The following is a 25,694-nucleotide window of genomic DNA, read 5'->3' as shown; positions in this document are numbered from 1 at the left end:
GCATCATTTCTTAATTTTATTAATGCTATAACTACAACAACCAACAATATATATAAATATTTGCTCTAAAAAAACTAGAATAATATAAATACATTTAAAAAAAAAACCAAAATATGAATACCTCTAACATTTTTTCTTCTCTTTGGAAATTGTATGATGGAGTGGAGTTTGATGTTTGATCTCCACACTTTAACTGTAAAAGAAAATACAGAGGAGATCTCGTAGTCTTTATAATATAGAGCTTTCTCTCTCAACTTGAAGGAGGAATTTTTCTGTCATTCTCTCTTACCTAACAGCATCATCCTTACGTGTTTCAAAAGCTTATTGAAGTGAAAGTTTCTCACAAATCAACACGAGTTATTTCAGCATACTTTGCCCTCATTCACATTTATTTTAGAAAAATTACCAGAAGGTCACCCAACATAGAATTATTCTAAGATAAGAGTACTTAACTTTGAGTTTCTATAATCAAGCTATCGAAAAGGAAAATCCACCTTGTTAATTGGTATAGGTAGTAACTTTTAATTATTTTAAGTTTTACTTTAACATTACTTTCATGTCCTCGAGATCTTTCTCATTCAAATGTGATTCGGTCATTCATGTTTCCTAGTTATTTGACAATGAATTTGGTGTAATCACAAATCTACTACATCAAAATAAGAGTTCAAGGATGTTTTTAGGTCAAGATCAACATATGTTAAAAAGGATCGGTTAAGCTATGTTCAAGTCGACAAATTTAAAGTAGATAAGTAGATACCACAAATAAACTAGCTTATAGAAAAACAAAGATGTTTCATAGTGCATATTAGTCAAATGGGAAGACAGAGAAAAGGTGTCATGAAAACACAAACCCTAGCTCTCCTTTCCCCTAAAACACTCACAGACACACAAACACACAAAAGAAGTAAACAACTTTTAGACTCATAGAAGACCTGATCAAAGACACAAACACACAATTAAGAAAACACAACATGATTATTATTGATACATGAAATAAAAACCCAAACACGAAGACTTTGACAAATTTGATGGTGATCCTTCCCGTTTTCACTTCATGGATGAGGATGAGGAGGAGGATGAGGATGAGGATGCTGTTGTTGTTCTCCGAAATCAAATTGAGGAGGAGGAGGAAGATAAGGAGGTGGGGGAGGAAGAGGAAAAAGAGGAGGAGGAACGTTTCCTGCCAAAATGTTAAAAGGAATTGTTTCTTCCCCTAATTGATCATTAGTTAATGGAAATCCCATAGAGGAATTATTCATATTGTTGTTATAATTATTATAAGAACAACATCCAATAACTCCTCTTTGTTTCAGTTGATGACACACATTTGAATATATTTCTCCAAATGATGCATCCACTTCTTGCAATTCCTCTATTCCCAATTCTTCTGTAGGAGTTTCCCACCAACCTCTCCCATTTCCTCTTACCCTTTTTAGCTTCTCAAGTGCTTTTCCTTTCTCTTTCTCTGCATCTAGTTGGCTTAGAAGTTGATTGTGTTGCTGGTTCAACTCGTTGATTCTCACTCGTCGGTGAGCCTCTACGAGCGGGTGCGCTGCGTTGCTGTTGTTGTTGTTGTTGCTATTGTTGTTGTTGTTGTTGCTGCTGCTACTATCGCCGTTGTTATTGTTATCATCGTTGTTTCCCTTGTTGTTCTTGTTGCCATTCAGAAATTTGTTTGCGATGGTTTCAATGCATGGATGTGCAAACGAGAACGGCTTTCCTGCAGGCGAAAACACAACAACTCCAACTTCAGCCCCACATAAGGTAGCTAATTCGCTTGCCTTCTTGTAGATGCCTGACCTCCGTTTGGAAAATGTAATTAACCGATCGTCTTCGTTTACGATCTTCTTCATTTCGATCTTTTGTCGTCCCTTTGTTTGCTTCTTGTTGCCGGCAACGGGGGCGTTTGGGGCGGAGGAGTCCATGAGAGGAACAAGAGTTGTGTTTTGAGGAAGATGGGGATGGAGAATTTGAGGGATTATTCTTTTGGTTTGAATGTTATGATATTATCTTTATGTTCTGGTGTTGGATTTGGATTGACATATATAGCAAGTAGTGGAAAGGAGTGAGGTTTGTGTTGTAACAACGTTAAGGCATTTAAATATCTGAGTTGGCCTCTTCTTCCTCACACTCTACACTAATTTCTTAGTGGGTTTTCATACTATTTGGCCCTCTCTTTCTATACAATGGGCAGCCACCCATTCAAAATGTTTCACTCATTTTGTTTATTTTCTTAATTAATCTAGGTTAAATTAAATCTAGTTTTTGTACAAGCTTGTGTATTCTAAGTATCTAATTTAGTTTTAAAATTTTAAATTTTGGGTCTAAAGTTGTCTCAAAATCCTAAAGAGTCGTTTTAGCCCACTCCATATTTGTCCTAAAGATTATCACAATTCTACTTTTTTCCTTATTTCTTCTATTCCTCACTCCTTTTCATTATTCTTCATCTCTCGTCTCTTATATATATCACTATACTTCACTCCCTCCTTTCAATGTTTCTTACTTTCCTAAATATAGATTATAATAACTCAAACTATAATAATATGCATCAAACACCCCAAAATGTTTGTTATAAAATCTCTTTAACAATATTTGTATTCAATTAACAATTTGACATAATCTCAAATTTACAAAACTAATGAACACATAGTGTTGAAGTTTTTGATGTGAAAACTTGAATTTTAAGGTGAATATCCATATTCATCACAACATTTGATGTCATGTTTAATATTTAGGTCATTTGTAGAAGGTTGAACATGTCAAATATTTTTTAGACAGAAATTTGAAGATGCTAGATTTTTTTTTTTTAATTTAGAGATATAGCTAATTAATCAGAATGATGAAAGTTTCATTGATTAAACTTATGATTTGATATTTTATTAACAATAAATGGTTATTTCTTTGGCATAATTGAAATTTATGTACACAGTCTATATTGGTCAAATGACATTTATCTTATAATCAAAAGGTATCGTTTTCGAATTCATCAACTCATATTGTCCCAGTGATTGAAGAAAGAAAATTGATAAATTAACTAACATGCAAAAATAATTTCATCCACTCATTCAAAGAACTCTAACCATTTGATTACGAATATATATATAGATATATATATATATATATATAAAGTTCATTAGTCAAGTTTAAGATTTACTTTAGTAAAACGGAAATGTTAAATCTAAGATGACAATTAGATTCTAACCTTTATCTCTAATATTCCTTCAAGTACAAATAAATCCTAATACCTCAGGCATTGTTTTGGTGACAATTTGATTTTCAATTTTTAATTTTTGATAATCAAGTCATTATGTTTATATGCATCCCTCCCACCTCAGAATTATTCTTTACTTTATTAGATATTTTTCTACCAATGTTGTTCAATTTTGAAAACTAAAGAAAATCAACCCTTTTAGCCAAATTTCAAAAATTAAAATAAATTTTATTGTTTTTTTTAGTTCTAAATAATTAACTTTGATTTTCTAAAATATTGGTAGAAGGTCAATAACAAGTAAGAAATATAGAAGCAAAGTAACATTAGACAGTGTGTCTAAAAAAATAGAAATTATTACTAAACAAGATCATGCAACTAATTGTTTAGAATTTTAAGTGATACAAACCTCTAAGCCAAGTATAATTTGATTTTTATTTATTCACAATTTCAATTTAGAAGTTATTTTCCTCTTCCTATTTTTTTAAATAAAAGTTGTTCCTCGTAGAAGGAATCTTTATCCTTGTATACTGCTGTTTTCTATGGGCTAGTAGTAATCCCCCCACGGTTTTAAAATTATGATGTAATCAGTAAATTTTTTCTTTCATAAAACATAAACAATTTACTTAAATATCTTTAAGAATTAAATAGTTTTTTTTTTTTTTTCAGAAAACTTTTTACCTTCCATGTAATTTACCAATTTTCATGACCCAAAAACATCATACATTGCCATCGATTCAAAATACTGTCATCCTCTTACTAAAAAATGGAAACATGTAAACATTATTCAAGAATCTGTTCATCAATTCCGTTCAATTGTTGTTCAAAGCTTTAAAACATTTACGAGATGATTTGTTATGCCGAAGTGAAGTGATTGGGAATGTTTAGTCAGCAAAAGCTTCAGTTTCAATAGTATACAGTAAGAAATCTAGAAAGACTTCTGAAAAGAACCAATGCATGAAGATCCATAAAAGGGAGCTCCTTCAAAAGGTTAATAATGCTTAATGAAGAATTTACCTTCACTGCGTGGATCATCAATATCGACAAGGACGACCTTGAGTGACCACATCAGCATAACTTCTGAATATAGAGAAAAAACAGAAGAGCACAAAAAGCACTTGTGAAATTTCTTTCCAAGTGTTATTATCCAACATCAGAGCACAAGAAACCATCTCTATTATTCCCCCCCACCCCACCCTCCTCCACAAACAAACAAATGAGAATACCTTTGACTTGCAACTAAAGGGAAAAAAATGTGATAAAAAACTATTTCTACTAATTTGGTTCGATGAAAAGAGCAAATTCTCACAAGTTTTAATGGGAGTTTGCCTAGTTCTTGATTTTTATGTTTACTATAATAAAAGTCATGATTGAAATAGAATAATAGTTGTAACATACTTTAGTTTCAATAAACAAGCTAGCCTTAGTAGTGTTCCTATCAAACTATTTCTCTGTCCAGAATTCAAATAAAATTTGAAATATTTTGAAAGGATCAAGAATCTAACTGCCTGCCATATTTGATACAGCCAAGTGCTCAAATATTTAGCCCAAACAACAAGAAGCATGAGATGAGAATGTCAGAGAAAAAATCCGAAATGAAAAAGATATACAACAAGTGGACGTTAACGCATCTATGGTTGAAGAGCAGCTGAGCTCACCTCATAAGACTGTCTCGTTTGATTTTCTCTTCTCCAACTGTCCAAAACTCTTTGGTGGCCATATCTACACAAACCAGATTTTGACAGCTATTTTAAGACTATGTAAGCAATTACATGTACTAACATAACTACAACAAAAAGTCGATGATCAAATTGATAAACACTAAAGCAACAATACGTAAAAGATTGACAAGTAAAAAACTACTGTGTCCTTCATATTTTCACTGAAATATAGGGCTGGATATATGAGTAGTGGTATACATAACACAGGGAAGATGTTTGTGTGAGTTACAAATGTTTCCTATGCATCTATTGCGCAAATATCATCAAATGAGCTAACTTTTAGACCCCTGAGGACTAGTTTTCGCTTACAACTTTTAGTTTGTTTTCATGAATTTCCAAGACAACAAACGATTCAACCGTTTTTTCCAAAATTATTTTCTTGCAAATGGGATAGTTTCAACTTACACATGCCTTCGAATCGAAGTTTCTAATTGCAATTTTGAAAGAAGAAAAGTGTTTTCACTAGCAGTTTCACATTCTCCCATACAAACCCAACTTCTCTCGTACAAAATTTGGGTGTCCACGTAAACTTGTAGGAAATTAATTCCTAAATGAGAGACTACCATGGATTGAACCCATGACCTCTTAGTTAGTTATTGAGACTAGTCTCTTTTTTACCACTAGACCATTTACATTTCGAACAATTAAGGGCCACCCAACATCTAAGGTTATGTACACAACTTAGCTTCAATTGTAAACACTATTATAGAGTAACATCATCTTCTTTGATTTTTCTACTTTTCACATTGTAGCTTCATTTCCCTATCTTTTTATACTTTTCACATATTTAGGAACTTCATCTTATAACTCTACATTCCAAACATAAACTGACTAAATCTAACACATTAACTCCATTCAGTGGGCCAAACAACCCGTAATAGGACAAAAAATGATGAGTGTTATTAGTATAGGGTAATTCCTCTAGTGTTGATCTTTGAATGTACAATTGGATGCATCATCCAGGACTTCTTCCAACATTTCACACTTTCAACTCCATTATCACCTTATACTCTGAATGCAAACAGAACGCAACCATAAAACCCGTGCACACTCTTACGGAATCAACAACCATTTTGCATGATGACACTGAATTATAACATTTGTCCTTCAAGACGCAACCAAATGAGGAAAAAAGGAAATTCATCCCACTTACCCTCCAAAATATTTTCCCTTGTAGAAGACTGTATGGAACGGCCCCAAAATTTCTTGAATCTCTCGAATCATAGATATTATCTCCCTCTATCCAAACATGCCCCTTAGGAACCTACAAAAAGACATTCCACATCAATATTATAAGTGAAAGTTAATACCAAAGTAGCCAAATTACGGCACAAATCTTAGCAAACTAATTAAAAAAACACGCACAATTTAAGAAACTTCAGCCAAATTCAGGCACGGAATAACAATTCTAATCACCTAATCCATACCACAACAGTTTCGCTCCAATCACTGTTCTTCGGGTCTACAACATAGGTAACAGAATCACCCTCCATTCCAATCAAGCGCTTACCCACTACTTTACGAGGATTCTCAGGAGATCTAACGAGGACAATGTCTCCAACACCGACTCTGCCAAAGCGAGTGGAGAGTCGCTCGGCCAAGACGAAATCACCAGTTAGGTTAAGAGTAGGAAGCATGCTGGGACCGTAGGTCTACACATAGAAAAATCAACTAAGCCCTCAAAATGAGGATTCTGAGACATTGATTTCACAGAGGCAAAAAGTTTGAACTTACGAAAGTGGCTGTGCAGATGTAAGTGTTGATGACATGAAGGCCACAGAATAACTTCCCTACAAAAATTGTTCCGGCCAATGCTTCATTAACTATGGGTTTCAATCGCGCCAGTTTTCTCAGTCCCGCCATTTTTAACTATCGACCTTAGCTTTTGCAGTCTACAGACGAAGAAGAATCGTAACCATTGGTCAAAGCTCAGCGTCGGGGTTGGTCACGGTTTTGCTTTCCCAGTTGGTTTTATTGGGCCAATGTAGGCCCAATTAATCAAATTGGGTTTCTAAGGCAAAATCGGCCCAAATAAAATTTCCAGGGGCTACAGACGAATAGCAATTGTTAAAGTATTATTAAAAAAAATGACAAATTGATTTTAGGTTTAGAAAACTAATTAGCCAATTGATAATTTCTGAATGTAATAAATACCCACACTACAATATGCAAACCTTTTTATAAATAACTAACCAACCTTAATAATTGATAAACCAAAAAACTGGAAGTAAGAAATCCATAAAAAAAATAGAAAAATGACCAAACCTCCCGTTGGAATTGAGATGTGCATTTATTAATACTCCGATGGTCCAATTAGTATAGATTTAAGGTTACACATTAATTGATAAATGTGAATTTTTAGTTATCTTTATGGGGTAGATTACAAAAAAAAAAAAAAAAAAAAAAAAAAAAAAAAAAAAAAAAAAAAAAAAAAAAACTATAAACCCTATACTTACTAAAAATAAAAAATAAACTACAAATTCATAAAAATAATTAATCACTATCTTTGTCTCACTTAATCACTATCTTTGTCTCACTTTGTCTACCTCCAAATTGTTGAAACTTTGTTAAACATACAAAGATTATAAATGAAAAATAAACTACAAAATCATGAAAATAGTTTATCACTATCTTTGTCTATCTTTAAATTGTTGAAATCTTGTGAAGCATACGAAGATAAGTGAAAGAATAACTACAAAATCATAAAAATAGTTTATCACTACCTTTGTCCCACTTTACCTACCTCCATTGTAAAACTTCAAATTCAAAGCTTTCTTCTCAACCCTCTTCAATATTTGAGAGTCAATTGGTTAACTATATAGAAAAAAACTATTAAAGCATATAAAAATATATTAAACAGTTATTCGATTTTGATGCTTATATATATAGATGGTGCTTTTTCTGCATGTATTTTCCACCAATTAGTGTATGGAGTATGTTGAATGTATCAACATGGGTTGGATTTGTTTAAATAATATAGCCAAAATTTAGAACTAAAATTTTATTCAGTTAAGAAGTAAGCGATTTTTGAGCTTTGATATCATAACAACCAAATTGAAATCTCAACAAAAAATAATCTTTAACTAAATAACAAACTATTTCTGAAGCTTCACTATAAATGGAGAACTCTTTCTGTGTCTATACAGTAAACACAGCCAAAATGGCGAGCTCACCAATCATGATGATTTCAGTTCTTTCTCTGTTCTTCATTTTCACAGCCAATGCGAGAGTTTTCCCAAGAAGAAGTCTCCTTGATGATCCTCCTGCCGTTAACAACTTCACTTTTGTTTGTGATCCCTCTAGATATGACAAACTTGGCTTAGACTTTTCTTCATTTGGCTTCTGCGATTCATCTCTCTCTTTCCCTGAGAGAGCTAAGGATCTTATAGATAGAATGACATTGTCTGAGAAAGCTGCTCAGCTTGGACATGTAGCTTCTGGAGTAGACCGCCTTGGCTTGCCACCATACAATTGGTGGAGTGAGGCTCTCCATGGCGTCTCTAACGTCGGTCCCGGTACCCAATTTGACAAAGTTGTGCCAGGTGCTACAAGCTTCCCCAATGTCATTACCACTGCATCTTCTTTCAATGAAGATCTTTGGAAAACAATTGGGCAGGTAAAGTTGGAACGCTCAACCTTTAGAGCATGTTTAATGGCTTGACTGAAAACTTGGTGTGTTGGTTTGATTAGGCAGTTTCAACGGAAGCAAGAGCAATGTACAACCTAGGGAGAGCTGGATTGACATACTGGAGTCCAACCATCAATGTGATTCGAGACCCAAGATGGGGACGAACTGTTGAAACCCCCGGCGAGGACCCTTTTGTCGTTGGCAAATATGCTAAGAATTACGTTAGAGGTCTCCAAGATGTGGAAGGATCTGAGAATGTTACAGATTTGAACTCTAGGCCTCTAAAAGTATCTTCGTGTTGCAAGCACTATGCTGCTTATGATGTTGACAATTGGCTCGGTGTTGAACGTTACAGTTTTGATGCTAGGGTAAGAAAAAACTTGTTACAAATCAATAGAAATGGATAAGAAACAATAAACATAATTTATGTCCATATTAACGTTTTCAAACAATGTGAATTAGGTGACTGAACAAGATATGTTGGAGACATTCAATAAGCCATTCGAGATGTGTGTTAAGGAGGGAGATGTTAGCAGCGTAATGTGCTCTTACAACAGAGTTAATGGCATTCCAACTTGTGCTGATCCAGTTCTCTTGAAGGACACCATTAGAGGCAATTGGGGTCTTCATGGGTATAATAATTAATTGATGATAACAAACCACATAAATGTCCCTTAGACTCCGGTGGATGAATTATAATATTTTTCTATTTTCTTCTCTTTTCAGATACATTGTTTCAGACTGTGACTCAGTTAAAGTTATGGTAGAAGATGCACATTATCTACAAGACACAAATGAAGATGCCGTTGCTCAAACTCTCAAAGCAGGTAAATTTTTCTACCTTACACTTTTAAGTCCCTTCTTCTGGGTGGATCCTTTTCTGCTTTTTTATCAAACCCCATGAATCAAATTTAAACTATTCCAATGTAAAATTTCAGGGTTGGATTTGGATTGTGGTCAAATTTACCCAAATTACACAGAATCCACAGTAAGGCAAGGGAAAGTTGGGATGAGAAACATTGACAATGCTCTAAACAATCTCTACGTTGTTCTAATGAGACTTGGGTACTTTGATGGAAACACTGGTTTCGAATCACTTGGAAAACCAGATATTTGCTCTGATGAACACATTGAATTGGCCACTGAAGCTGCTAGACAAGGAACTGTTTTACTCAAGAACGATAATGACACTTTGCCTTTTGATCCTTCTAATTATAAAACCCTAGCTGTTGTTGGGCCCCATGCCAATGCCACTTCTGCCATGCTTGGCAACTATGCAGGTCAAATTATAAGCTCAAAACTCTACCTTTTCCTTCTCTAACTCAATGTTCTTCAATCAAATATGAAATTTATCCTAACCCATTAACTTAAAACATTTGAATTTCGTAATAATCTAAATGTTCTGTTTTTGTTCTATTGCAGGAGTGCCATGCAGAATGAATTCCCCAATGGATGGGCTATCAGAATATGCAAAAGTGAAATACCAAATGGGGTGTGATAGTGTTGCTTGCAAAAACGATACCTTCATATTTGGAGCCATGGAGGCAGCCAGGACCTCTGATGCAACTGTGATTTTTGTTGGTATTGATTTGTCCATTGAAGCAGAGAGCTTGGACAGAGTTGATCTTCTTCTTCCTGGATACCAAACTCAACTCGTTCAACAAGTTGCAACTGTCTCTAAGGGCCCAGTTGTTCTTGTCATTTTGTCCGCCGGCGGTATTGACGTATCTTTTGCTAAGAACAACTCCAACATCAAAGCCATTATCTGGGCTGGATATCCAGGCGAGGAGGGCGGTCGTGCCATTGCCGACGTCATATTCGGAAAATTCAACCCAGGTCAAAAAGATCAAATATACCCTAACTTATCAATCCAAGGAGATAAATGAAATTAGAGCTAAGATTTTGTTGTCTCATTTCAGGAGGAAGATTACCATTGACATGGTATGAAAACGACTACGTGTACCAGCTTCCAATGACATCAATGCCGCTCCGGCCAGTGAAAAGCCTTGGATATCCAGGAAGAACTTACAAATTCTACGACGGTCCCGTCGTCTATCCATTCGGCCACGGCCTCAGCTACACCTTTTTCCTCCATAACCTAACTTCCGCCAAACGGTCCATCGCCATCGATCTCAGCAACAGGACTCAATGCCGCGACATCGCCTACACCAACGGTACCTTCAAGCCCGAATGCCCCGCCGTCCTAGTGGACGACCTGACTTGCACCGAGGAGATCGAATTCCAAATGGAAGTTGAGAACACCGGCGAGAGAGACGGCAGCCAGGTGCTGCTAGTGTACTCGGTTCCGCCAGGTGGAATTTCTTCGACACATATAAAGCAGGTGGTTGGATTCCAGAGGGTGTTTCTGAAAGCCGGGGATAGCGAAACGGTGACGTTTAAGTTGAATGCTTGTAAAAGCTTGGGGCTTGTTGATTTTACAGGGTACAATCTGCTGCCGGCGGGTGGGCACACCATTGTGGTCGGAGATGGAGAAGTATCTTTCCCAGTGGAGCTTAGCTTTAATTAGAATTAGGGTTAGGTTATTTGGTATCTGGGAGTTTAGGGTTTCTGCATAGAGGGTAGGTCAGGTTTTTTGGTATGGACGTAGAGATGAGAAGAAGACGGTTAGATCTGACGAGTTTGTAACCTTGTGATGTACCCACCATTTTCTTTTCTTTTCAGTGATTGATGATGTTAAATAAAATATTGTTCTGATAGAATTTTTTTATTTTTTATTTCTCTTTACAAACTGAGACCATACACAATTTCAGACTTCATAATTCCATGAAATTAACAATATGCATTTTGTTATATGCAATGGATGTTAGTTTGGAAGTCACGAGGTTCTTCGTTCAAACAAAGAGATGGAGTTCAATTCCGCACTGTCCTAACCTAAGCCATTTGTAACATAAATAAAGGCATCTATCACTGGTATGAAAGGTATTATAATTAATTTAGTAAGGGATTTTTTTTTATAACTATGTTCGGAATCTTGTTCTTCATCTTAATTGAGTAACAATAATTTCAATTAATCAAAAAATTTCGCCTTTCATAAGTCAGTTCAGAAGTTCTTTCTATATTAATCGAATACCTACAGTGCAATAAATTAATTTAACAATAAAAAATCAATATCTCCAGAATAAGAAGAGCCAAAATATTATAATTTTCTGTAGCTAGATTCTCTGAAACCACAAGAGTAACATTTATGATGAGGATCTTTCAATATCTTTCCAAATACAGATGAAGAAGCCATTGATAGGGATTCTGGATTAGATATCAAGATAATAGGCAGACGTTCAAAGCAAAATAGAAAGTACACAGCAATCTTAAATCAAAGATAACATTCGGCAAACACAACAAATGCCAATAGAAACAGCAGATCAATCCCAGAACTTCTCGAGATGGAAGCAAAAACACGAAAACCATAGGTCCTGGAGCCTGACAAGGAATCTTGGTTCCACATTCACACAGGTGTATGAAACTCGAAACATTCAGAAGACAGATAGTAATCTCTTGTGACGTGAAACATTATGGGAATCCTTTTTATTTTGTAATAGGTGGCAGAGAGAAAATCAGGATATGAGAATCCATACAGAGTTCTATAGCTGATGCAACCATAAGGCGTACTTTGAGCCTTAGTTCTCCAAGCCCCCGACTCCGAGTTTCTGCACCTCGTCCTTCAGAGACTTCAGGTATTTAACAGCTTCGTCTAGAACAGCAACTGTTGTCATTTGGTAACCACCGGGGAGAATCTCTCTCAGTTTTCTCACCATTTTCTTCAGTTTTAACTGTTTCACGTCGCTGTTGCAGCTGCTTCCACTGCTTGACGACTTGTGGACAGGATTAAATGAGTGATTCTTCCTGGGTTTTGAGCTGTAAGTGGAGGAGGATGAAGAATCGGGGGATTGATTTCCATAATTCAAATGAGATCTTGCAGTGCTGACCTCGTCATCTTCAGATCCATCAAGGTCCTCGTGATTTTCGTTTTCCAAGCTCAATAATGCATCGATATCGTCCAAATCCTCCATCAAAGGAGATGATATTTCTCTATCTTCGTGATGCTTGTCATTGACGCAGAAGTTCTTTTGGATATACTTTGAGCACATATTTGCAGTAGGACCACTGAGTTTGTTGGCAAGTGCAGGATGAAACATGATTTGGCTTCGATTGTCAGTGTGGTCAAAGATGATGAAATTTTGGGGACAAACTTCAGAAGGTTGAAACTCAACAGTATTGAAAGGTCCCAAGTTCTTTCTCCCAGGAGGCAAAACAGAAGGAAAGGCAGATGACAGAGGAATCTGCATATGATTATCGTCCCCCTGGGTTGCTGTGGGATGCGTTGCCTTCTTGAGGTAAAAGTTGAGGTCACTCTGCATGAAGTCCATTGAAAAGAAACAAACAAACGGGAAACTCTCCAAACTTCAGGTTATCGTGTCTTCTCCCAGGAGAGCTTGCTATTATATTACGAAAATTAAAATGGGATGTTAACTAACGAGAAGACTACACAGCAACTCTATATGTTGCCATTTAAATTTAAGCAAGATCTTTATATCAAATTAAAGACAAACAGGAAAGAAATATTTCATTTCTTCACTCTAGCACAACTGGAGGCCAGTCCACCCAACTCCCCAATGTCCAAATACTTTTTGCAATGTTATCCTACGTGACAGGTTTTAGCAACTGGCGGAAGTACTCAGCCTGTAAGGAACAAATTGAAAGTCGTCAATAACAGGAAACTTAAAGATGAACTTTAGTACTCCAACAGAAGCAGTAAAGACAATCAAATGTTCACATAAAGTATTAGTTTATTCAATAATGTGCTCAGGGAATTTACTGATGGATAAAAAGGATTTGCGGCAAATTGAACAATTCACCAGTGACCAATTTTTGAAACTACAATTCCAAACAAGTAGCAACAAACAGCTATGAAACGAAGTTACTTCTTTGAGATACAGTAAACATGGGATCAGAATACAAAATCTTAAATTTGAAATGGCAAAATGCATGTGTATGCTTGCTTAATATTTGGAATGCCTTAGTTTAGCTATTAAACAATCAAAAGAAAGAACATTAGAAACAAACACCAGTATCTAGAATATTGTTGCAAGTAAAAACTCCCCTCGTCATTAATTATTATTTGTTAACTATAGCTACTTGGAGAAAGGCTGGAGAAAGGCTGGAGAAAAAATAGGAGCTAAGGTGAAAGTACTTAATCATTTTAACTTTGAAGTTGACAGATATTTTTCACGAGCAAAGAGACAGCTAACAACATCAAAATTCAGGCGCTTCAAATGTGTAATGTGAAGTGTAGACAGCAAACAAAGCACCGGAGTGTAAAATATAAAGAGTGTGGTTTACCTGGCAAACTTGCATCACTTGGTAGTAGGCAATGATTCCAACACTCATGTTAACTTTCCCAATCTCCTCAACAGCTCTGTTTCTCTTTCCCGTAATACCAATGTACATTCTCACTCCTCCAACCAGTAAGATAAAAGTGAATTAACCGCAAAAGGAAGATAGACTAACAAAGTCAACGTTTTAATTTCCCCCTGCACATAACCATAAGCAAATAGCTTAATCACTTTCTAAATTTCACAAGCACGATAATAATATTGACAAATACACAAAAATCAGTCATATTTTTCCATGGGCGATCTTAACCTTTGAAAACCGAAAAGTTAAGCCCATCAGAGCTCAACTTTCAGCCTTGGAAATTGAATACAAGGCCTACGAATGATCATAGTTTTGATATACTAATAAGAAATATTCTACCTCCAAGACTTACACAACTTCTTAACCGTCTACTTAAGTACGGTAATCAACATAATTGGATTCGTTCCAGAAATCTCACCAATGCAAAACAAATTACAGAATGACACGAAAGAAGACCACCAAGCGAACACACTTGCTGCTGTAATTCACCAAAGAGGCTGTCCACGGCATCTTGATTCTATTCTCCAATTCCACTTAATTGCAAAGACAAACCCAATCCTAAAATGAAGAAGAAAGCAAGCAAAAGAGAAACATTATGTACAGTTTAACAAATGTAAAACACGAACTCCCATCCAATGACCACAGACAAAGTGCATTAAAGTTAAGCAAACAACGTTTGTATGCATAATTACAAGTTAAAAGACAAAAGAACTCGCTAATCTAGGTTAGATGTCCACTCTCCCCTGAATAGAACCTGACCGACCATCGAAATCATTCATATTATCTAACTTTCTCAGTATCATACACAATAACAAAAGGAATCGAGTACAAAACAACCCAAAAACACAGAGAAAGATCAGAGTCAATAACACAGTAATTTCAAGTTAAATTTAGGAAAGCACAATGGAAAGAAAACCCCCCAGACAAGAACAATAATTAAAGAAAAAGAAAAAAGAAAAACAGCAGAAGGAAGTACAAATCAGTCGAAAATTAACTTCTCCCAGTACACATCCCAGCAATTAAGAGAAGCGGAACAAATCAAAGGTGCCCTAGGTCTCCATTAGAGCAAGCTAGAAGAATCGAAAATCAACGAAGTTTCCTGAAAAAAGGAAACAAGAAATTTCACCCACGTGATTGGAGAGCTGAATCAGGCAGAAAAACGAAGAGGATCGGACGATTTTTGGTAAGAGTTCGGTAGATCAGTGCCCAGATTTGGTCTGCAAGGTAAAGATCTGGCAGGAAGAATGGGAGAGAGAAAGAGAGTAGGGGTAAGAGAGTATTTAAGAAAATTTTCTTTGTTGGAATCTGTGCATCATGTATAGCGAGACAGACAATAGTCAAACCCAGAGAGCTGAGAGCCGTTGGATGGAAATGATTTCCGTATATTATGGGATGCTATTACAACCGTTGGATCAATCACGCGTGATCGGATGGAGCAGTGGGGTCCACGGAGTTTGACAAATGCGTATCGTGAAAACAACTCCTCGTGTGGCCTTTCTTTCTTTCTTTCTTTCTTTCTTTCTTTTCTTTATCAAACTCTAAATTAATTCAAATTTTTCATTTCCGTTTTGACTATGCTTTCTTAATCCTTTTTTGTAATCACCATATTAAATACTAAACCTGGGCCCTAAATGGATCATTTTTAGGTATTGGAATATGGAGTAGGTTTAATTGCACTCAGTACTCACTACACTATTCTTTTTCTTATTATTACTTTCACATAACACTCTTTCATCTGCATGCCTATATTCATTGTTGCTCACATTTACCCATTCTTCCCTGTTTCAGGTTAATATATATTCTTATTATACATATATTTTCTCCTTCTATCAACTTATATCCATAGGATATTATCATTAATACACATGAGAGTTGGACTTTAAGTATGCTACCATTACTTCCAGCATGATTTTTATGTTTACTACTGTTCTTAATTTTGAAATATATAGTTTTCGTATTCAATATTTTTATTGAGTGATTTGAAACAACAAACTACTGTTGTACACTGTCTTTTAAATTTATTTTAATTTAAAGATTTGCAACTTGTGTTTAACTGTATTATTTTCAACTATACTTTAAAAAGTAAATAATATGTTTTTAATAACTTTTTATTAAATTAGTAGGCCAACACAGTTTAATTGATTTTAAAAGATTAGAGAATATTGATGTCTATTAGATATATCTAATTTGTTTAAACAATGGGTCATTTTCCCCTATTAGTTTAGTAAAAAATATTACTTTTTTTTGTTGGGATGTTTTTATTAGAATTGTAAATATATTGATTAAATTTAAAGTATCAAAACTTTTACTACATTTTAAAATTTTATTAATATAATAAAATTTTATTAAAATCTATCCATCATTAAAGTTTATTTATGATAGACTTTGTTACATTTTGTATATTTTGTTATTTGAGAATATGATGGATAGAAAACTGAATTTCCGATTTTTTTGAAATTTTATTTTATTGATAGTCTTTTGTTTAAATAATAACAAAAAGAATATTAGATGATAAATCTGATTGAACAATTAAATACGAACGTAAACGTGTCATTTAACATGTCTAAATAATCGTGTTTCATTGAATGCATGCCTTTCTTTTGTTAACATTATTTGTATGAATTCTTAATTTAATTTATGCTTATGAGATTGGATGAGGGGAGCAGTAAAAAGAAAGACATTTTGAATGATCAAAGACTTTGAGTTTTGAGACAAATATAATTTCAAAATTGAGAATTATAAAGTTTGAAGACTTTTGTTTACGTTCTATGGTCAAACTGAGAGTTGGAAGTTCACGGGGTCTGTTTGTCGGCAAATGAAAATCATAATAATAATATTTTGGTGATAGTTTTCATCAACTTCATAGATTATTTATTTGACTTTTGAGTCAAAAACTAAGTATAATAAAATTTATTTTTAATTTGTTTGTTCGAGGGAACTAAGTATATTTAATTTCGATAAAATCTAAAAAAATTTGTTGTACATATTTTATCAAACTTTTAATTTTCAATGATTCTTTAATATTTAATCTATTTTTACTAAAATTTTGACAATATTAAAACATTTTCACTAAAGTCAGTATTAGCAAAAAAAAAAAAAAAAAAAAAGAAACAATAGAAACTATATGTATGAATTCGTGTAACGTTTTTATGTTTCGTTCTCTACCTACTACCATTGTTAAAACAACATTAAATTTAGAAGTATAGTTTTTAAAAATGAAATTGTGTTTTCTTTTTTTTAGGATTTGATTAAAAACGATAATGTTTATCTAACAATAATAAAAACCACAATTAAAATTTAGGAAAAACACAAATTTAAAATTTAAAAAATAACTAAAAGTGTAGAACCCTAATTAATATCAAATAAGTCCTTAAATTATTTTTTGTTTGTTTAATAAAAACAACAAGAATAAAAGTTTATTTTTCCTCCTAAGTTTTAATTAAAAAAGCACACACATGTGGAACGTGGCGCGCTCTCCCGTAATTCATAACGGATTATGATATTTCATTTTGCCGTTTCATAACTCTATTAACGTATTGTTGAAAGATGAATGTGACCAAAACCATTTCCGAAATTGATTGATACATACGCTGTTCTGCAAAGATAAACTCCAATTTGCAGCCATTGTCTCAATCATCGTCGTGGAAAAATCAGTCAATGACCTACTGCCGCAACTGCAAGGTGACAAAACTCTTCAATGGAGTTCGCAAATTTTGGCAGCTTCTTGCAGTTGACTGAAAACCGGGGTTCATATTACAACCAATTGACTTGCCTACTTGCAGATTGCTAAGAATGGCCGACCTCTCCATGATTTGGATTTACATTCATAGTAGCAATTTCAAACAGCTTGGACTTTTCTATGTAAGTTCCATAATCGTCGACTTTTTTGTATTTATGCTTTGAAATTTCGTATTCTATTTCTCTTGTATCTCTGTGGTCAATGCTTGATTCTGATGAGCTATACTTGTGATCTATGTGATACTCCACTAAGTCAAATTTTTATGTCGTTGTAGTATATAAACTTAAGAAGTGTCTGTATAGAGAGAGCGAGAGAGAGAGTCATCCTTCAGAAAACAGTAACGATGGCTTCTTACGTTAGTTTAGCCATTTTCATGATGGCTAGTTTTGTTCTAGTCAGGGTTCTATATGCCCAACGCCAATCTGCCATGGAAGTTGAATTGGAAGCCTTAAAGGCTTTCAAAAGTTCCATCCATTTCGACCCATTGGGAGCACTTGCTGATTGGACGGACCTTAACGACCACTACTGCAATTGGTCTGGCATTATCTGTGATTCTGAATCCAAAAGGGTCGTTTCGATTACTTTGATTGATCAGCAGCTTGAAGGCAAGATTTCTCCATTTATTGGGAACCTCTCAGCTCTGCAGGTTCTTGATTTATCGGACAATTCGTTTTCCGGGCCGATTCCAGGTGAATTGGGTTTGTGTTCCAACCTTTCTCAGCTAACTCTTTACGGAAACTTTCTTTCAGGCCACATTCCACCCCAGTTGGGAAACCTTGGGTTCTTGCAATATGTTGATTTGGGTCATAACTTCTTAAAGGGAAGCATTCCTGATAGCATTTGCAATTGCACGAACTTGTTAGGATTCGGTGTGATATTTAATAATCTCACCGGCAGAATCCCATCAAACATAGGAAGCTTAGTCAATCTTCAAATTCTGGTTGCATATGTCAACAAGCTAGAAGGTTCCATTCCCCTCTCTATTGGCAAACTAGATGCACTGCAAAGTCTAGATCTTAGCCAGAACAACTTGTCTGGGAACATACCAGTGGAGATTGGGAATTTGTTGAATTTGGAATATCTCTTATTGTATGAGAATGCTTTGGTTGGGAAGATTCCGGAGGAGATGGGTAAATGTGAGAAGCTTCTTTCTTTGGAACTATACAACAATAAGTTCAGTGGTCCAATTCCTTCACAATTAGGCTCTCTGATTCATTTACAAACCTTGCGTCTATATAAAAATAGGTTAAACTCCACTATACCACAATCTCTCTTACAGTTGAAAGGTTTAACCCATTTGCTTCTATCAGAGAACGAGTTAAGTGGAACTATATCTTCTGATATTGAATCTCTGAGATCATTGCAGGTTTTGACCCTTCACTCAAATAGATTTTCCGGGATGATTCCTTCATCTTTGACAAACTTGTCTAACTTAACACATTTGTCTCTGAGCTACAATTTTTTCACTGGTGAGATTCCATCCACTTTAGGTTTGCTTTATAATCTGAAGAGATTGACATTGAGCAGCAATCTCTTAGTGGGTTCAATTCCGTCTAGTATTGCCAATTGTACCCAGCTTTCTATAATTGATCTTTCATCCAATAGGCTGACAGGGAAAATACCCCTGGGATTCGGGAAGTTTGAAAATCTTACTTCCCTCTTTCTTGGATCAAATAGGTTTTTTGGTGAAATCCCAGATGACTTATTTGATTGTTCATCTCTTGAGGTCATAGACCTAGCTCTAAACAATTTCACTGGATTGTTAAAATCCAATATTGGCAAGCTTTCCAATATTCGAGTTTTCAGAGCCGCATCAAATTCATTTTCTGGGGAGATTCCAGGGGACATTGGCAACTTAAGCAGACTCAACACTTTAATACTTGCAGAAAATAAATTTTCAGGTCAAATTCCTGGGGAGTTGTCTAAGCTCTCTCTTCTTCAAGCTCTTTCTTTGCATGACAATGCATTGGAAGGAAGGATTCCTGAAAAAATATTTGATCTGAAACAACTGGTTCATCTTCATTTGCAGAACAACAAGTTCACAGGTCCAATTCCAGATGCCATCTCAAAGCTAGAGTTTCTTTCCTATTTGGATCTCCATGGAAACATGTTTAACGGATCCGTACCTAAAAGTATGGGGAATCTTCATCGACTTGTGATGTTAGATTTGTCCCACAACCATCTATCTGGATCAATTCCTGGGGTTTTAATCTCAGGTATGAAAGATATGCAGCTATATATGAACTTGTCCTACAATTTCCTGGTAGGAGGTATTCCAGCTGAGCTTGGGTTGTTGCAAATGATTCAATCCATTGACTTCTCAAACAACAATCTCATTGGGACTATTCCAGTAACGATTGGAGGTTGTAGAAATTTGTTCTTCCTTGATTTGTCAGGAAATGATCTTTCTGGTAGGCTTCCAGGGAATGCTTTTACTGGAATGAAAATGCTCACTAACTTAAACCTTTCACGAAACATAATAGCTGGTGAAATCCCTGAAGAGTTGGCAAATCTGGAGCATTTGTACTATTTGGACCTCTCTCAAAACCAGTTCAATGGCAGAATCCCGCAAAAACTTTCATCATTGAAGTATGTTAACCTTTCCTTTAATCAATTAGAAGGTCCTGTTCCAGACACTGGAATATTTAAAAAAATAAATGCTTCTAGCTTGGAAGGAAATCCTGCTCTTTGTGGATCCAAGTCTTTACCGCCTTGTGGAAAGAAGGATTCGCGACTTCTAACAAAAAAGAACTTACTAATTCTCATAACCGTTGGGTCTATTCTTGTACTCTTGGCTATAATTTTCTTAATTCTAAAACGATACTGTAAGCTTGAGAAATCTAAAAGTATTGAGAATCCTGAACCATCAATGGATTCTGCATGTACCCTTAAGAGGTTTGATAAGAAGGGTATGGAGATCACAACAGAATACTTCGCCAATAAAAACATTCTAGGTTCCAGTACTTTAAGCACTGTCTACAAGGGTCAACTGGACAATGGACAGGTTGTAGCTGTAAAAAGATTGAATTTGCAATATTTTGCTGCAGAATCAGATGATTACTTCAATAGAGAAATCAAAATTCTTTGTCAACTTAGACATAGGAATTTGGTGAAAGTACTTGGGTATGCTTGGGAAAGTCAGAAGCTGAAGGCTATCGTTCTTGAATACATGGAAAATGGGAACTTGGATAGGATAATACATAACTCCGGAACAGATCAAATAAGTTGTCCATTGTCAAAGAGGGTTGATATTTGTGTTTCCATTGCTAGTGGGATGCAATACCTGCATCATGGATATGATTTCCCCATCATTCACTGCGACTTGAAACCTTCAAACATCCTTCTTGATGGAGACTGGGTAGCCCATGTGAGCGATTTTGGAACTGCCAGAGTGTTGGGGGTGCAAAACCAATACACAAGCAATATTTCCTCTTCAGCAGCTTTTGAAGGCACTATCGGTTATCTGGCTCCAGGTACTATTTTAAAGTTCATTCCTATATTATAAGGTCTACTACTCCACATGCAAAAATATTATAATAAATCGCATAACTGGCATTCCATGTCTCATGTATTCGGCATAAGCCAACTGAATTGAGGGAACTTGGTCGGTGTCTTCTCTTGATATTTGAATCCGCAGCAACTTCAGTTGATTCAGCAATGACTTGAATTAGATAAAACTATTTTCTTTCTTCTTTCTTTTTTTTTTTTGGTAAAATATTTGAATCTGATCCCGTATTGTCAGAGTTTGCATACATGGGGAAAGTGACAACAAAAGTAGATGTGTTCAGTTTTGGTGTAATACTGATGGAATTTCTGACAAAGAAAAGGCCGACTGCCACCATTGAAGCCCATGGACTCCCAATCAGCTTGCAGCAACTGGTAGAGAGAGCTCTAGCTAATGGAAAAGAGGAACTTAGACAAGTTTTGGATCCTGTGTTGGTCTTGAATGATTCGAAAGAGCAAACGAGGTTAGAAAAACTGCTCAAACTAGCACTAAGCTGTACCGACCAAAATCCTGAGAATAGACCTGACATGAATGGAGTTCTGTCCATCCTTCTGAAGCTGCAGAGGGATGAATTGTAGATTTAAATGTAGTAGTATTGACAGTTATATTCAGTATTATATTGTATTTTCGTAAATGAGCAACAAGTCAAGCTTATCGAGTTCTAGTTATAAACCAGTGACTAATGGATTCAATAGATTCTTATGCTCAAGAGTAGTTTTTAAATTAAGCTTTTAGTTAATACTTTTACAATTGTTGAATTGATTCCTAGAGTTTCAAAACTATATGCATTATTCATTTCGAGGAATGCCGATGTAAATTAGTGCATAAGCTTCTAGTGCTCACCCTTCCATTAAATAGATCGTCTCGTGTTATTACTGAAAAATCAGAATTAAATCCATTCAAATTAAACACTCAATTGTTCAAACCCGAAATTTACACCACCATCAATGGTTTAACCAAACAAGTTCCTTTCTCAGTCTCTGAATCCTAAGACTCTCACTTTCCGGGAACAAAGTTTGTGGCATATGCCCAAGCATTGTTGTTGACTGGGTCAGCAAGGTGGTCAGCCAAGTTTTCCAAAGGACCCTTTCCAGTAACAATGGCTTGAACGAAGAATCCAAACATGGAAAACATTGCCAACCTTCCATTCTTCAACTCCTTAACCTTCAATTCAGCGAAGGCCTCTGGGTCATCAGCCAAACCCAATGGGTCAAAGCTTCCACCTGGGTAGATGGGGTCAGTCACCTCTCCGAGTGGGCCGCCAGCAATACGGTAACCCTCGACGGCACCCATCAACACAACCTGGCAAGCCCAGATGGCCAAAATGCTCTGAGCATGGACCAAGCTGGGGTTGCCCAAGTAGTCAAGCCCGCCCTCGCTGAAGATCTGAGATCCAGCCTTGAACCAAACAGCCTCACCAAACTTCACACCATTGCGAGACAAAAGCTCAGGGAAGACACACCCCAAAGCTCCAAGCATGGCCCATCTGGAGTGGATCACTTCCAACTCACGGTTCTTGGCGAAGGTCTCGGGATCAGCTGAAAGTCCAGCAGTGTCCCAACCGTAGTCACCAGGGAACTCTCCGGTAAGGTAGGATGGTGGCTCACCAGAGAATGGGCCCAAGTACTTGACACGGTCAGGACCATACCACGGGCTGCCGGAGGAAACTGACTTGCTGGCAGTCTTCCTCATGGTGAATTTTGCATTGCCCTGAATTTCAGGGGCAGTGGGGGAGAGTTTCACGGCTTGGCCGGCCAGAGTTGGGGAGGAAAGAGCCATTGCAGAGGCAGCCATTGGAATGATTCAGAAAGAAGTTGAAATGGGTATGAAATTAAGTGAAGAGGCGGTGGATGAGTTTGATGAAGAGGAATGATGGAGCTTAATATACATTAATTTGGGAGAAGCGTCCTTATCCAGGGAAATCAATATCAGCTTTCTTATTGGTTGAAATAATTTCTATGGTTGATTTCCTTATTCCAGTTGGCTTCCCTTCAGCCACTTAACACTTAAAAATCTTAGGAAACTCCCTGGGCTCCTCTTTCTCCAATAAAATTTTGACATCTGTGTTGTTGATAGCTCCTATATCCTTTGAGAATTTGATATACACTTGTCATTCGCTGATTTGTGGATAACTGTGAGCGTTTTGATATTGAATTACACGTTCCTTTTTATCAATATTTGTAAATCCAGTTTGTTTTTTGTAAATTCAATTACAAGTTTAGTTCTTAGCTTCTAGACTTGTATCAAATTTGTTTATAAACTTTAAAACTGTCTAATATATCTCAAAATTTAAAATTTTACACTCAACAAGTTTATAAAGTCTGAAATTTATGTGCAATAAATTCCGTAACTTTTTATTATTCTTTGTCCATTGGCTTATTCGATATATTTTAAAATTATTTGAATACAAAATTAAAATTTGTTATACTTAAAATTTATATTCGATATATTTTAAAATTATTTGAATACAAAATTAAAATTTGTTAGACTTAAAATTCAAATTTATATCTAGCAACTATTCTTTTTAAATGAATACTTTCATGAATCTATTAGACACATAGTTATTAGACACATAGTTGCAATTTCATGGATCTATTAAACACATGTATTTGTTAAATATTTTAAGCCCAAAATCTCTTCTCAATCATTCTCAATTCATTCAATAATAGAAGTAATTTTAAATTTGCCAATATTTGAGTTACATAAGGACTCTGAAGACTGATCATGTCTTTACTCTGCACTAATTGTAGAGATTTAAATATCAAGACAGAGACATTAATTGATAATAATTGCCCCAAAAAGAGAAAAAGTTTCTTCCCCATCTTCTCTTTTCTTATATAGCAATTAATTTGCCTGGTAGAGTAAAACAAGGTTAAAATCCTCAACCTTTGTGAATTCACAGAGCCCAAAGATTAATTATTGGGCCCCAATTCCTACACATATCTACCTTACAGTTCCTCAAAGAAATCTTAGGAAGTAATCAATTTCTGTTTATTCAAAATGTAGCCTCTCAAAAGGAAAATACATCACATCAAACTCAAACAAAAATATCTACAGTTACCAAAACCTCAAACTCTTAAATTTTCAAGCCACATAAATGAATTTTCATCTAAAGAAAGGACAATCTCTGTAGACGTTAGATTTCTGTGTACACTAATATGAATCTGAAGCATTTGGTGGATGAGAATGAGCCATGTAGGAATGCATCAAAACAAAGGAAAAATCTTTGAACTCCAATGGGATTGAAGATACAGATACCAAGGGATAAGAATCTATTCTCTTTGCCCACTATTTAAACTCACCAAACCCACCCATAGCTTCCTCACCACAAAATACATTCCACCGTTGATCACAGGCCTTATTCGACCTCCAACAATGGCTGCTTCTACAATGGCTCTCTCCTCCCCAACTCTGGCCGGCCAAGCCGTGAAACTTTCCCCCAATGCCCCTGAAATTCAGGGCAATGCAAAATTCACCATGAGGAAGACTGCCAGCAAGTCAGTTTCTTCCGGCAGCCCGTGGTATGGTCCTGACCGTGTCAAGTACTTGGGCCCATTCTCTGGTGAGCCACCATCCTACCTTACCGGAGAGTTCCCTGGTGACTACGGTTGGGACACTGCTGGACTTTCAGCTGATCCCGAGACCTTCGCCAAGAACCGTGAGTTGGAAGTGATCCACTCCAGATGGGCCATGCTTGGAGCTTTGGGGTGTGTTTTCCCTGAGCTTTTGTCTCGTAATGGTGTGAAGTTTGGTGAAGCTGTGTGGTTCAAGGCTGGTTCGCAGATCTTCAGCGAGGGCGGGCTTGACTACTTGGGCAACCCCAGCTTGGTCCACGCTCAGAGCATTTTGGCCATCTGGGCTTGCCAAGTTGTGTTGATGGGTGCCGTCGAGGGTTACCGTATTGCTGGTGGCCCACTCGGAGAGGTGACTGACCCCATCTACCCAGGTGGAAGCTTCGACCCATTGGGTTTGGCTGATGACCCAGAGGCATTCGCTGAGTTGAAGGTTAAGGAGCTCAAGAATGGAAGGTTAGCTATGTTCTCCATGTTTGGATTCTTTGTTCAGGCTATCGTTACCGGAAAGGGTCCATTGGAGAATTTGGCTGATCACCTTGCTGACCCAGTCAACAACAATGCTTGGGCCTATGCTACAAACTTTGTTCCTGGAAAGTGAGAGAAATATGTAGAAAGAAAGAGAGAGAGAGAGAGACTAAAGAGAGTTTCTATGCTGTTGAATTATTATTTGTGGTGAACCGGTGGTATTGTACATTAGTTGAAAATGAATGAAGTGCTTTTGTGCTGCTAATTGCGTTTGTTCAACCATTTCTTCTTATTTAACTCTTAGGGTGAATTATTCCCCAAAAGAACTCTTACCGAGTGGACTATGTTAGTTAGTTAATTGTATAGACATTACTCATTACTCATTTTATAGATAAAAACTAAACAAACACCCATACTATC

The 25,694-nt window shown here is 36.0% G+C and overlaps 7 protein-coding genes across 10 annotated transcripts; 3 read left to right on the top strand and 4 right to left on the bottom strand.

The window, feature by feature from the left end:
* Positions 1-754: 754 nt before the first annotated feature.
* On the bottom strand, positions 755-3,808 carry LOC101215731 (agamous-like MADS-box protein AGL29). Its single transcript, XM_011659984.2, has one exon. The coding sequence runs from the start codon at positions 1,923-1,925 to the stop codon at positions 1,053-1,055; it is 873 nt and encodes a 290-aa protein (XP_011658286.1). The 5' UTR covers positions 1,926-3,808; the 3' UTR covers positions 755-1,052.
* Positions 3,809-3,942: 134 nt separating this feature from the next.
* LOC101209167 (mitochondrial inner membrane protease subunit 1) lies at positions 3,943-6,872 on the bottom strand. Of its 2 annotated transcripts, XM_011659983.2 has the most exons (5): positions 6,664-6,872; positions 6,357-6,581; positions 6,083-6,193; positions 4,867-4,930; positions 3,943-4,288 (listed from the first exon to the last, which is right to left on the bottom strand). In XM_011659983.2, exons 1-4 carry the CDS (start codon positions 6,790-6,792, stop codon positions 4,868-4,870), a joined length of 528 nt encoding a protein of 175 aa, XP_011658285.1. In that variant the 5' UTR covers positions 6,793-6,872; the 3' UTR covers positions 3,943-4,288; position 4,867. The 2 variants fall into 2 exon arrangements, with proteins under 2 accessions (XP_011658285.1, XP_004134638.1); XM_004134590.3 differs by lacking the exon at positions 3,943-4,288 and having other exon boundaries at positions 4,557-4,930.
* Positions 6,873-7,869: 997 nt separating this feature from the next.
* LOC101214295 (probable beta-D-xylosidase 2) lies at positions 7,870-11,285 on the top strand. Its single transcript, XM_031887652.1, has 7 exons — positions 7,870-8,545; positions 8,620-8,925; positions 9,020-9,189; positions 9,284-9,384; positions 9,496-9,837; positions 9,980-10,393; positions 10,477-11,285. Exons 1-7 carry the CDS (start codon positions 8,048-8,050, stop codon positions 11,082-11,084), a joined length of 2,439 nt encoding a protein of 812 aa, XP_031743512.1. The 5' UTR covers positions 7,870-8,047; the 3' UTR covers positions 11,085-11,285.
* A 412-nt stretch (positions 11,286-11,697) lies between these two features.
* Positions 11,698-15,347, bottom strand: LOC101206908 (transcription factor bHLH144). Of its 3 annotated transcripts, none has more exons than XM_004134580.3 (4): positions 15,121-15,347; positions 14,409-14,548; positions 13,916-14,106; positions 11,698-13,255 (listed from the first exon to the last, which is right to left on the bottom strand). In XM_004134580.3, exon 4 carries the CDS (start codon positions 12,940-12,942, stop codon positions 12,193-12,195), a length of 750 nt encoding a protein of 249 aa, XP_004134628.1. In that variant the 5' UTR covers positions 12,943-13,255; positions 13,916-14,106; positions 14,409-14,548; positions 15,121-15,347; the 3' UTR covers positions 11,698-12,192. The 3 variants fall into 3 exon arrangements, with proteins under 3 accessions (XP_004134628.1, XP_031743511.1, XP_004134630.1); XM_031887651.1 differs by having other exon boundaries at positions 14,986-15,125; XM_004134582.3 differs by lacking the exon at positions 15,121-15,347 and adding an exon at positions 14,967-15,102.
* Positions 15,348-17,885: 2,538 nt separating this feature from the next.
* Positions 17,886-21,943, top strand: LOC101215973 (LRR receptor-like serine/threonine-protein kinase FLS2). Its single transcript, XM_004134869.3, has 2 exons — positions 17,886-21,202; positions 21,472-21,943. The coding sequence occupies exons 1-2, from the start codon at positions 18,073-18,075 to the stop codon at positions 21,810-21,812; spliced, it is 3,471 nt and encodes a 1,156-aa protein (XP_004134917.1). The 5' UTR covers positions 17,886-18,072; the 3' UTR covers positions 21,813-21,943.
* Positions 21,944-22,079: 136 nt separating this feature from the next.
* On the bottom strand, positions 22,080-23,144 carry LOC101222687 (chlorophyll a-b binding protein of LHCII type I, chloroplastic-like). Its single transcript, XM_004134560.3, has one exon. The coding sequence runs from the start codon at positions 23,026-23,028 to the stop codon at positions 22,231-22,233; it is 798 nt and encodes a 265-aa protein (XP_004134608.2). The 5' UTR covers positions 23,029-23,144; the 3' UTR covers positions 22,080-22,230.
* A 1,395-nt stretch (positions 23,145-24,539) lies between these two features.
* Positions 24,540-25,539, top strand: LOC101221671 (chlorophyll a-b binding protein of LHCII type I, chloroplastic-like). The gene has a single exon (XM_011659979.2). The coding sequence runs from the start codon at positions 24,610-24,612 to the stop codon at positions 25,405-25,407; it is 798 nt and encodes a 265-aa protein (XP_011658281.1). The 5' UTR covers positions 24,540-24,609; the 3' UTR covers positions 25,408-25,539.
* The last annotated feature ends 155 nt before the right edge of the window (positions 25,540-25,694 follow it).

Source organism: Cucumis sativus, chromosome 6, assembly GCF_000004075.3.
Source record: "Cucumis sativus cultivar 9930 chromosome 6, Cucumber_9930_V3, whole genome shotgun sequence".
Classification (NCBI taxonomy): domain Eukaryota; kingdom Viridiplantae; phylum Streptophyta; class Magnoliopsida; order Cucurbitales; family Cucurbitaceae; genus Cucumis; species Cucumis sativus.
The sequence above is the reverse complement of the archived record's forward strand: the minus strand, read 5'-3'. Positions and strand labels throughout refer to the sequence as shown.

Excerpts from the sequence above, each read along its gene's own strand:
- LOC101215731 (XM_011659984.2), bottom strand. The coding sequence starts at position 1,925 with ATGGACTCCTCCGCCCCAAACGCCCCCGTTGCCGGCAACAAGAAGCAA.
- LOC101209167 (XM_011659983.2), bottom strand. The coding sequence starts at position 6,792 with ATGGCGGGACTGAGAAAACTGGCGCGATTGAAACCCATAGTTAATGAA. Across the intron at positions 6,582-6,663 it reads ACATCTGCACAGCCACTTTC|ACCTACGGTCCCAGCATGCT; the intron begins GTAAGTTCAAAC and ends TTCTATGTGTAG. Across the intron at positions 4,931-6,082 it reads AAGGGAAAATATTTTGGAGG|ATATGGCCACCAAAGAGTTT; the intron begins GTAAGTGGGATG and ends TGGTTTGTGTAG.
- LOC101214295 (XM_031887652.1), top strand. The coding sequence starts at position 8,048 with ATGGAGAACTCTTTCTGTGTCTATACAGTAAACACAGCCAAAATGGCG. Across the intron at positions 8,546-8,619 it reads TTTGGAAAACAATTGGGCAG|GCAGTTTCAACGGAAGCAAG; the intron begins GTAAAGTTGGAA and ends TGGTTTGATTAG. Across the intron at positions 9,385-9,495 it reads TGCTCAAACTCTCAAAGCAG|GGTTGGATTTGGATTGTGGT; the intron begins GTAAATTTTTCT and ends GTAAAATTTCAG.
- LOC101206908 (XM_004134580.3), bottom strand. The coding sequence starts at position 12,942 with ATGGACTTCATGCAGAGTGACCTCAACTTTTACCTCAAGAAGGCAACG.
- LOC101215973 (XM_004134869.3), top strand. The coding sequence starts at position 18,073 with ATGGCTTCTTACGTTAGTTTAGCCATTTTCATGATGGCTAGTTTTGTT. Across the intron at positions 21,203-21,471 it reads TATCGGTTATCTGGCTCCAG|AGTTTGCATACATGGGGAAA; the intron begins GTACTATTTTAA and ends CCGTATTGTCAG.
- LOC101222687 (XM_004134560.3), bottom strand. The coding sequence starts at position 23,028 with ATGGCTGCCTCTGCAATGGCTCTTTCCTCCCCAACTCTGGCCGGCCAA.
- LOC101221671 (XM_011659979.2), top strand. The coding sequence starts at position 24,610 with ATGGCTGCTTCTACAATGGCTCTCTCCTCCCCAACTCTGGCCGGCCAA.